The sequence below is a fragment of the Aythya fuligula genome, chromosome 3, assembly GCF_009819795.1.
Source record: "Aythya fuligula isolate bAytFul2 chromosome 3, bAytFul2.pri, whole genome shotgun sequence".
Taxonomy (NCBI): domain Eukaryota; kingdom Metazoa; phylum Chordata; class Aves; order Anseriformes; family Anatidae; genus Aythya; species Aythya fuligula.
In genome coordinates, this window is record NC_045561.1 from 93,447,556 (window position 1) to 93,459,608 (window position 12,053).

At 39.0% G+C, this 12,053-nt stretch overlaps 1 protein-coding gene across 1 annotated transcript in view; it reads left to right on the forward strand.

Annotated features, from left to right (window-relative positions):
• Positions 1-464: 464 nt before the first annotated feature.
• Positions 465-12,053, forward strand: part of HMGCLL1 (3-hydroxymethyl-3-methylglutaryl-CoA lyase like 1) — a 79,499-nt gene continuing 67,910 nt past the window's right edge. The window contains exon 1 of the mRNA XM_032184426.1: positions 465-590. Coding sequence (XP_032040317.1) covers positions 486-590 — 105 coding nt within the window. The 5' untranslated portion in view covers positions 465-485. The remainder of the gene's footprint in view (positions 591-12,053) is intronic.

Genomic DNA, 12,053 nt, shown 5'->3' on the forward strand with positions numbered 1-12,053 from the left:
GCCTCGACGAAGGCCTGCTGCTCCACGACCGACCGAGAAGCCAGGTTTCATCCCAAACGGGCCAGGTTTTATCCCAAACACCCTGCACAGCCCCACGATCCCTCCCAGCAGCCCTGTCCCTTCCCTTGGCCCTGCGGAAAGCACGCAGAGCCCAGGCTGGGCTCCATTTCCTCAGGCTGCACTCACTTCCAAGGGGGTTCAGGTGCCCCCACGCTTGCTCCCCGCCGCCTCCCCCGCGGGGTCCCCGTGTTTCCCCAGCGGTTCCCTCCCCGCAACGCCGGGCAGCCGCGGCCCCGGCCGAGCTCCTCAGGTGAGGAGAGGCCGATGGTGGCGGCTGGCGGCCGGCAGAGGCGGCGGTTGCCGCAGCGGCCGCGGGTGGGGGCGCGGCGGGGGTGCGGGCTCCCGCCCTCCGCCATTCGCAGGCGCCGCTGCTCGGGGCCGGGCGGCTGCCGGCTGCGGTTGACCTTGCGGCCGGCCGCCCCGCCATGGGCACGGTGCCGTCGGCGCTGAAGCACTGCCTCAGCTACCAGCATCTCCTCAAGGAGCAGCCGTGGATCGGGGAGCCGGTCCCCCCACCGCAGCCCGGGCAGGTACCGCCCCGAGCCTAGGGGTGGGTGAAGGGGTGGGAGGGGGGCGGCCGGGGGCGGCGCGGCGGCCGCCAGGGGGAGGCAGGGGAGCGGCTGCAGCGCGCGGCCGGGCGGGGGTCGCCGCCCCTCGCTGGGGGAGCCAGGGATAGGGGTGAGGAGGTGTTAATGGAAAGCCACTCGTGTGCGTGTCCCCTCTGCCCCCCTTATAACCCCATGTGGGACAAGCGGCTGTGAGCAGCTGTGACATTGTGGGGTGAGCAAAATGTCGGCGAGCCGCGCTATGGTCATCACTGCCCCGAGCTCGTGTTTCTGAAGCTCGAGTCAAGTCGAGCATCCTGCAGAGCCCCCGAGCTGCTGCCAGCACCCCGGGGCCCCTAAAGTGTGTCCCATAGTGAAGGGGAGCCCCTCTGCTGGAGCACCTCCTGCCCTCCTTCTGCACTGACCTTGGGGTCTGCAAGGCTGCTGCCAAAAGGCAGAGCCGGAGCCACCAACGCCTCCAGAACAATTTTACCCTCTCATGGCCCGCTGAGCTCCTGGTAGTGGTGGGCTTGTGGAGGGAGAGTAGAGGTGGGGGCTCGCCATCCTGCATCGCTTCTGAGTAGGTGTGGGGAGTGGTGGAGGTACTTGGGGGGTGGAAAAGGACATGGGATGAGGAAGCACCTAGGCAGATGGTCAAGCAAACGCCATAGGGTATGACTCTGCTCATCATAGCTTTGGAAGGGAAGAAATGAAGGAAAGGGAAAGCCAGCTGTAGTGGAAGAGGCTGGATAAATCTAGAAAGATGTTGAGGGAAGATGTCAATATGAAGTACTCAAAGTAGGAAATTTTGAACATGATGTTATCTTTGCTATGGCAACCCATGTATTGATAAACCATATTGTGCCTGATCATTCATTCCAAGTCTAACCCCAGTAATCAGTAACTAATCCAAACAATAAAAAGCAGACCTAGAACAAAATTGCGTTAAGAATCGTGTAAAATGCATTTGTTGTTCATTGCATCTTTCTTCTGTTTTCCACATGCTTCAGCTATACCTGGAACACACCTTCCATTTTTCTCCACCATCTGGAACTGACATGAAAATACTAGGTAGCAACATAACTTTAGAGGTGGGAAGATCATGCCAAATACAGTATTCTCAGTGACATGAAAGCTAGCAACACTCCATTATAATTTTGCTTCAGATGATCTGGGTTGATATCTCACAGCTACTCATGTGAAATAGCCAAAGCAATGCTTATGGGAGATGTAGCTAGAAACTTTGCCAAGGCATAAAAAATACTGTTGTAAGCACAGGACTTCATGTAGGTAAGCTCCATACAACTTCCAGCTATTACAATTCCATGAATATTTCACTTTAAAACATAGGGTTGCTTGGAGAGCAAAGTTACTGAAAAGAAGTAAAAATAAAAAGGTAATTGGGCTAAAGGCTAAATAGACAGTAAGCAGAATTTACCAATATCTGTTAATGGAATTTACTATCATCCATTTCACTTACATTTAAAATATTCCATATTGTGTAGATAAGCTATCACACACTTGACTTAATCAATGGGACACGACATTCTTGTTGCTGTGCATTATTCCGTGTTTTTCATTTCTTAATCATGTTTTCTTCAGAAAAAAAATGCTATCATACATTTTATACAAGAGAATCATAGTTTTGATTCATTTTCTTAGTGTTACGGTGTAAATGTTTTTGTTAATAGGTAAGTTTTACTAAGAGCAGTGATAGCTGCTAACACTGTTGAGAACGCTTTTAAGCAACTTCGAATACTCTGCTACATGAGAGTTTGTTAAACACTTGGATTTATATCAGAACTGCAAAAATGGTCAAGGATCTACTTAGAAATGAGGTGGCATTGGATTTTTTTGCAACATTATGGATATTTCCACAGTGATCAAGATTGTTACTGGCAGTGACTCATGGCACTTGAATGGAATTTGTAATGTGCTTTGTGTTCTCATTTGTACAAAAAGCTTGGGCTGAACAGTGGGGAGGAAGGCTGGTGGCTGTTCATCTGCTGCTGCTGGTTGCCCTCTACCGTAGTGGAAGCCTTGTGGCAAGAAGGAGAAATGCTCTGAGAGCAACCAATGTTGGTCTCATCCCACAGATGTAATATTTTCGCATAGCTTAAAATGGAATTTTAATGCATTGGGAATATGCTGAGGACACAGCATAAGGACACAGCAGGGAAGAACTGGATGGCTGAAGAAGTGGTGTAAAAGACTGGGATGAAACTCAGGACAACAAAATGTTTAGATATTTTGAGACCAATAACCCAAACTTCTGCTTTTAGCTATAAACCATGAGATTATCAGTTAGAAGTAACTGAAGAACAGAAGAAGCATGGAATACTAACACATCATGGGAGGACTGTGAGCTGCCAATGCAATACAGCTGTTAAAAAAACAAATGAAATCCTAGGATATATCAGATAAGGTATTTCCAATCGAACAGGGAAATGTTAATGCCATTGCAGAAGACTGTTTCTGAGGCTTGTTCAATTTTGGTTAGTCATGATGAAGAAACTGACTTCCAGCTGGAGCAGCTTAGGTCTTGCACCAATGGAATGGTCAGGAAAATGGAGATGCAATGCTAAATGACTTTGGTTTGTTTGATATCTACTGTTAACACCTAGGGGATGGGCAGGCAGGGAGACAAGAGGGAAGAGCTGCTTAAAGTAGAGGAATATGCTGCTACACACACAACTGCATACTTTGCTTGCATATTAAACACAGTTAAAATTCTGAAGAAATTCTTAAAAGCTAAAGAATCAAGTAGGGGCATACTGTAATAACTTCCTTACCAAAGTAACAGGGTGAAAGACCTTTATAATGTAGGCATAGAAATAGGGTTATATAGAGTCACAGAATATCTGAGTTGGAAGGGACCTGAAAGAATCAAGTCCAGCTCCTTGGTCCCCAGAGAATCACCCAAAAAATCAGACCATGTGTCTGAGAGTGTTGTCCAAATGCTTCTTGTTCTGGCTCAATGACGTGCAGCTGCCCTGAGGAGCCTATTCCAGTGCCTGACCACCCTCTCGGTAGTCTGTCTCTAATACAGTGGTACTGCAATTTATACAAAATTATACACATATAAAAAAAAAACAACAGTCCTCTTTTAGGCCATCCAAGTCATACTTACACGCATATGCTGCCTGTAAAGTTAATGTGTGGACAGCTGTGTGGTTTACACATCACAGCCACGACAGCAATGATGTGACGTCCATAGTAGCAAAAGTGTGTGGATTCCCAAGAGAGTTTAAAGCTTATATAACAAGGACTATAGGAATAAACATTTAAATGATTTTTGAAATAGAAGCAATTACAAGTCCATTTTTTTATTGCATCACATGGCTTACAGTACTTTGGAAAAATAGGATTAGTTAAGGTCACAATGTCAACTTCAGTGTGAATATTCATCTTCTGTCACTTTGAATCAGTGCATCCTACTCTACTCTGAAAGCTTATATTATTAGCTATTATAGCTTATATTATTAGCTTACATTATAATATAATTATTATATAATTATATTAGCTTATATTATTAGCTTATATTATTAGCTATATCCAAATATAGCTAAATAATAGGCATCTTTCTATGGGACAGGTTTGTTTTAATGTGCCACTGGATAGGTGTACTGAAAGGTGTGGTGTATTAGGAGTGTATTAGGATTTATCTGCTTTGGTGAGAGTTGCCTATATCTACTAAATGCAAAGCAAAAATGACTGAAAAATAAATTTCTGATCTGTTGCTCTGCTGGATGTGGTTGTGACTCTAGGATGCATAGATCTATCTAAATGATGCTGATGTGGACTACATGATTCCATAGGATTTTTGTCACAGATTTAGGCTGTTATATAGGATGCAATACACAGAATTATTAATAGTTCAGTATGTTATCACTGGAAAGCACAGTGTACATTACTGTCAATTTTTGTAACTACAGAGGATCATAAACTCTTTGCACCAAACATATATAAATATGTATAACAATGGACAAAAGCTGAGGTCCTCTAAATTAGATACCTATCTTCTGTTTTAGTGCCTAGGTCACAATTATTTTTAATTGCCAAATTATTTGTATTGATCCAGACCTAAAATATTCTATGATGCAGATCATAGAATCATAGAATGGTTTGGGTTGGAAGGGACCTTAAAGATCCTTCAGTTCCAACCCCCCTGCCATGGACGGGGACACCTCCCACCAGGTTGCTTAAAGCCTCATCCAGCCTGGCCTTGAATACCTCCAGGAATGGAACATTCTCTCATCTCCTCACTGCCCCACAATGTTGGATCAAGAGGTAGATGGAATTGTCTTACTTTTGCAGTTTTAATGTGGCAGTTTGGATTTTGCAATATACAATCACGTTTTTAACCATATGGTAAAAACCTCTCAAATTTACTTTTAAAGTAATTCAAGAATAATGTGATGAAAACCACAAGCCATTCAACAAGCTGATGTGTATTTGTCTTTACTACTTTTTGTGTTCAACAGTTGATTTTTGATTGAAATTACAGCATAAAAAATGAGGTGTCTGGTATTATGGTACCTGCATAAAAGGCATGTCTGTTTTACTGGAATCTTTAAGCTACGCCTCCAACCGACTGATTTGAAACATACTACATTTTGTGTTCTTTTTATCACCATGCAATTATGTATTCCAGGAACAAATTCACATTTGCAGGTTCTTCTTAAATAACTACTTATGTTATTTTAATTTTTTTATTTAGCTTATTTAGTTTAAGAATTACAAAAATTTTCTGTCAATGATATTGCAAACATTATGACAAATACAGTATACAATAATTTCATCGTAATTTACTTTCAGTTTGTTTCAATATGTTGAAAATTGCATAGTAAGTGTATTTTCAAGTGTGAAAAAAGAAACTAGAGGTCCTGACCTTTATATTGCAGAATTCTTGTTGCCTGATTTTTTAGAAGGATGACATCTTTTAAACATACTTAAAGAATTCTGTATAGAGAAGGCATATTAATTGCAAAGGGCAAATATCTTGCATTCTTTTTTGTTCTTCTCTCTCTTTGTGCTTTTACCCACTGTTCTTACCTCTTTCTGTGTTTTCATATAGAACTTCCAAGGTATTCTGACTTAATGTTGTCTTTCATGTACTTTAAATAACTGATCACTAAAAGACTTGGAAATTCCAAATTTCCATCCCTGCAGATTCCTGCACGTGTAGAGACCTTGTCAATACAGATCTATCAATAGACAGATCTTTTTTCTTGAGTAATACATCCCAAGAATGAGACTTTTTTGCTTTGTTGCAGATTCCCATGCATCCAAAGCATCATTTACTAGCTTTGTGTTGTTAAGATACAAAGCATACAATGCTGTTCAAGCAATAAATATAAATACAAGAATAAAGTAAAAATGATTACTAAAAATAGAGAACAATTTGGAGTTGAATTATCAACTATAAAGTACATATCAGAATGCTATATCATTTGTTGATGACTTTTGAGATGGTAAATAATATCTGACATGCTGACACATGCTGACACATGCTGACACTACATGTAAATAAAAAGCACAACACATTCCCACTGAATTTAACAGGAGTAGAGAGAGTTCAGTACTGAATTCTTTCAAAAATTTCCTTTGAAGACAAGAGGAATTTCCCCTTTAGAAGACAAAGGTGGTAGACTCACCTCGATTTCTTTTTTTTTCAGATATTCTTCATGCTGCAGTATAATAGCTCAAGAATATTGGTGGGTGAAGAGTGGAAAATCTGAAAAGGCTAAGTAATCAGTTAGCTAAACTTGCCAAACAGGATGTTAGACATTAAAAGGGTGATAATAAAGGGTAGATTTGACCCAAGCAGGGTCACTGACTTTTATTTTTCTTTGTGCCATTGAATCGTCAATAGTGGAAAGATAACAGAAACCTTTTAGTTGATACAGATTTGTGCTGTATGGGGATTATTATGTGGATTTAGAACTTCATAATGCAGCTGGAATTGTTGTAAAGGATTTTACAGATCTTGCTCTGCAAATTTGGGAATTAAAAAAATACACAGGAAATTTCTACTCAGCCCCAACATCTGTTTTTTGGTGAGATCCTGTTTTTGACTTGTCCCACCTCCACCTCCTTCAAAGACTACATATGGGCACAGTGATGTTCATTTCCTCACTTGCCAGCTCAAGGAGAGAGATTAATTTCAGACACCCCATGTGTCAAGTCATCATTCTAAAATTCATACAACTTGAGATCATTCTTTTTAATTCATTTTCTACTTGCCTTGGCTGGGGATGAGTCTAAGTGACTTGCCTAAGCTCAAGAAGATTCAAATTTAATTCCTACTGAAATAAGTGGGAATGTAATCATTAGCTCAGGTTTTAATCTTAGTAACACTTTAATTTACAAGCTGTGACTCTTCTCGTTTCATAGTTACTCTAGTTTGGGTAAGAAAATCTCACAAGCCGCCTTATCAGACTACTTATAAGAACTAACAGTTGGTCATAGAAGCTTTTCTAAAGCAAAATATTAACTGTTCCTAACTAATCAGATTTTGAATCTTTGAAATGTTTGATGAGGTGACTAATAAATATCAGTAACAGTAGTCTCTTTGGTGGCTTGGATCAACAAATTGTTTTTTCTCCCTTAGAGTTGGCTTAAAGGTGGAATGCAGTTACATTTATTTGCTTTCAGTTTTAATGCTTTTTTGCTGTTTCAGAGGAAGAAGGTTGCAGCATCTGGAATGAAAGATTGACTTGTTTATGAAAGTGTGTGCTTGAATTGAAGTTTCCATGTGAATATCATGCAGTGAGAAACTGGTGCAGTGGAGGTAGTGTCCAGAGATAAAGCTGAAATAAGTTTTGTCACCCTCTGCACTTTCACAGCATAAATATTTGAGGTATTTAACCAACGTGATGATTCTCTGAAATTTTAGGAATTAAAGGTTACTGATATCCTTTGATGTGTGTCAAATGTGGAAGGAGTTATGTTAAAAGAAACTCCGGGGGACTTCAGAGAAGTAGTTATTTAATACTTCAGGCTGTGTTGAATTCTCTTCTATTGTTTAGCTCCCTCATTCATTTAACAAAGATGAACTATTTTCTTTAACATTCTTCTTTTCCCCCACATGTATATTTAAAAAGATACATGAAGTATGAAAAAGAAAATGTGTATTAAAGATGGTGTGTGGTATTGTGAACTTGCTGGGGAGTATGTACCACAATGTGTGCCAGTACAGATCACAATGCATATGTGGACTTTGATGCACTCACTACACAATCAAGGCCCACGCACTCAATTATTTGTGAAAAGTAAGGCTCATCAACTAACTGATCTTCAGAAAATGCTGGAACAGAAAGATACTATTTTTAAGAATGAGAAAGAAAAGCTGCCAGACACAAATTTATAAGGGAAGGTTCCCTTTGGCTATCGAAGCCATCTATCTTCTATCACATGGAAGAACTCAGCAGGATATTGAACTCTTAGAAAAGTTGCTTTATTGCCTGATTTGGAATTTCTGAGATAAGAGCATGTAATATGAAACCTGTAGCTCCATGATCAAAATCAGGCTTTCAAACTGTGCTAAATACCAGTAAAGCTAATGCAGCATTTTAGCTTTTCAGCAAAGGAGAAATATTTTATGGCTGCTGTATTAGTGGTATACACTTGTATAGACCTCATGGGGCAGAAATGTCAAAGCAGTGTGCAAACTTGAAAACTAAGCAGTGGAGTTGAGATAAATGTTTTTTTAAAAGGATATAAGTTGTAATGAACAAAGAGTTTTTTAAATTTGAGTTTATGAATCAGATACAGACTTATTTTTTTTGACTTTCTGATCGTTTAATCAATCTCTCACTCCAGAGAAGTTAGAAAACTGATAAATGAATGATTTATATTTCAGGACAATGCTTTCAGGGATAATTTTAGGAGTTGCTTCTTTAAACACAGGGTTTTAGAGTTGCAAGTAACCAACTTTCCAGACTTTCACTGGGTTAAACATAATAGACAGTGAAGACTTTGATTATTATTTGGAACAAAACTAGAATGTGAAGAAGAAGCTGCAGGTGATAAGAAAATTATACTTTCTAAAAAAAAAAAATTATTACAAGCAAAACTTGCTAAATGTTGCATTGGTGAAAAGCTGTGCTGGGTAGACATTTCTTCTCTGCCTTTTTTTTTTTTTTTTTTTTTTTTTTTTTGTCCACAGATGTTAGCTGTTTTGTATGGGAATAAAGGTGTTAGTTTATGAGTTTCTTGGAAAAAAAAAAAGTTTAAAGGCTCTGAATGCATGAGATGTGGACTGAAGCGCCAGAGGACATTGGTGGAATGTTAGGTGAAACCCATAGGGAAATAATTCAACAGCAGCATCTGGAAAGGAACTGTATGTGGCTTTAGGGTTTACTTTTAATGCAAGTAGTTAAGATGAGATTAAATAGAGGTGTTAGTATGTGAGAAATGGGGGAGCAAGCTAAGTGATGAAGGTATATCATGTGGAACACTGGGATTAAGAGAAAGATTTAACTGAATCCATAGCTGATCACAGCTGAATTTTTAAAAGCTTGGAAACATAATTGGAGTTGAACTATATGTTGGCTTCATATAAAGCAAAACAGCTTACATGAAGAATTTATTGGGAAAGACAAGAGAGAGGATAGGCGAGCTGCTTGACCCTTTCGCCTGAATGGTATGAAGAAGATGGAAAGTTTAGCTACTAAGCCAGCTGGCTGTTGGCTACATGGAGAGGAATATACTGGTGACTGAGAATTGTCTCCCTATCATTTTTTTTTTATTTAGTTGCCTAAGCATAGTTGTCTACTGCTGTTTGAGCTGCCTAGGCGTAACTGAGATAGCTCAGAGGTTTGACAGATATTGACAGGGTTTAGGGGAGACCCATGCCCTCTGTAGTTGCAGCTGGAAGTCAAGTGGGATGCATCTCAACTGGTAAATGCAATTAACCAACTGAATTGGGCTCAGCTGTTATGTCATATTCTTTTGGCCATTGCTGACAGTACTGAGAAATGGGTTGTCTCAGCTGGCCATGCTTCCTCGATGCTCCATAATATCTTATGTGTACTCCACCTCCTCAAACAGGCCACAGGTGGTGTCCTACATGCCTTGTTTCAGGAACCTTAAGACAATACATGTTAGTTAAATTTATTAAAATCCGTAGCACACCTGTAGGCATCCGTGTGTAGATATCTTGCTCACATGTCTTAAGTTCCAATTCATTTATACCACTAAGGACATGCGAGGACATTTTGGGCTTAGTCAGTGGTACTGCTGGATTGCCATTTTTACCCTAATTATTATTATCTTATCACCAGAGTTTAGAACAATCCTTTGGTCAAGATTAGTAGTGTCATAGTAAAAAGAAAGTACAGCTAATGATGACAAAATATATTTGTAAAAGTTTTTACAGTTATTTAACACTAACCTATTGGTCTTGTTATCAGTTTTACAGCTATGACAACCATTATTCTTTCAAAATAGTCTGAAGGGATATGATTCCATTCTGTTTTTCTCTTTGTCATAGTTTCTCCTGTACCAGTCCAGTCTCTTCTGCTCCCCTATTTTCAGGTTTACATGATTTAGAACATGTTAAAACCTTACTGCATTATTATTTCATGAAACAAAGCAGAAATTTAACAAGTTCAGAGAAAGCCTCAAATATGCCTATTTTTACTGTGACATACCATTATAATATGTGTACTTTGTAATAAGCTTATAAAAATGATAAAATATTAAAATATTTATTTAAAAGTAAGGCAGTGTCTGTCTTTTTCTGATTTTTAAATAAGGAAATTTTTCAGTACCTTTAACTGTTATCAGTTAAATGGGCAGAAATTGATATTTTTAAAATATGCTTATATTTTACTGATTCTGCTGCAAAAATGGAACATTTTTATAACATTCAGAATGGTGTAGCATTCAAGATACTATAATTTCCTTCCTACTATTGGGAAATTATTATGGTAACACTTTACAGATAACATATAACAGATGTTATTTTTCTAAAGAGCTTTATAAATTTCAAATTCTCCTGAAGTACGAGTTACCAACCATGGCTAAATAAATAACCATTAAGCTACTGTCATTTTTATCAGTGCCTTTTGGGGAGAAAGCTACGGAAAAAGTAGTGGTGGGCCAGCTGTACTTGAATTAAAAATTTCCTTGATCTTTTAGGCATTGGCTTTGGACACAGAAGGTGATTTTGATGACAATAATAATTGAGGATAGTTGGTTTGCTTCCAACTTTTTACTTGAGTTCTTAAGGATCTATGTATAATTCACTTTTATTGACAATGAGGTATTCAAAGAGCATATCTGATAGGGTGGATGGGCTGGCTTGTCACCGTACTCATTTTTTCTTCATTGATATCCCGAAGCATTATAAGGGCAAATTACTTTCACATGTTAGTCTTGTAAGGATGATCATGCCTCTGCTTTTTCAATGTGTGTGGAAAAACACCACTCTTTCAGCCTTCTAGAATTCTGTCTTCAGTCTTGCCTGTAAAACACCATACACACCATAATACTATTACCATAAATAATAGTAAAGGAAAGTGTGGGAGGTTTTGGCTCCAGTGTCATCAGTGTGCTGTTGATCTCAGTTCTCTGTATCCTTTTCATCCAACCCAGATGGCAAAGTATAATAGCTTTTCCAGACTTTGACCAAGATAGGGATGTGGATGAAAGTGAGTTGGCTGCAAATCAACTTGGTTAATGGAGAAATGCTGCTTGTTAGCCAAGGGAAGCATTTAGGGAAATAGAAAAAGGTAATGTATACACCATGCCCTGAAAATACATTTTTAATTTTTTGCTGCAGTGACCAGCAGTGTTGGGATCTTTAAGAACAGAGGCTGATAGTATTATTTATTATTTATGATTCCATTGTAATGCAAGTTTATCTGTTGTCTATGCCTCTGCTACTATCTGACTCTAGTAAAACACTCCCTTCATCATTATTTTGCAAGTTATACAAAGTCAGGCATCTGTGTGACTACAGCATGTCTGTCTACTTTTAGGTTGCATGAACTGTTAGCTGTGATTGACACATATTCAAACCTCTGTGATAACACATGTTCTCCATTTGTAGAAAACAGCAACAATTCATTTTTCTTTTTTCTTTCTTTCTTTCTTTCTTTCTTTCTTTCTTTCTTTCTTTCTTTCTTTCTTTCTTTCTTTCTTTCTTTCTTTCTTTTTTTTAATAAAATGACAATCCAAGTTGTCAGTGATAATTCAGTGATAACTCATCTGGGAGACTGTTACTTGACAGACACAGTCTAATTTTTTTTGTTGTGTCATGTTATGAAGAATTTTATGTAATATACATGCATCATGAGTATTAGAGAAGGGTTTTCAAAGACTTTGAACAGGTTTGGGTCTTGATTTTTATCCTCCTGAGTATCTGTCCTGTAATGCTACTACTTTTTTCATAGCATCCAACATTGTGGATGCCCCATCCCTGGAGGTGTTCAAGACCAG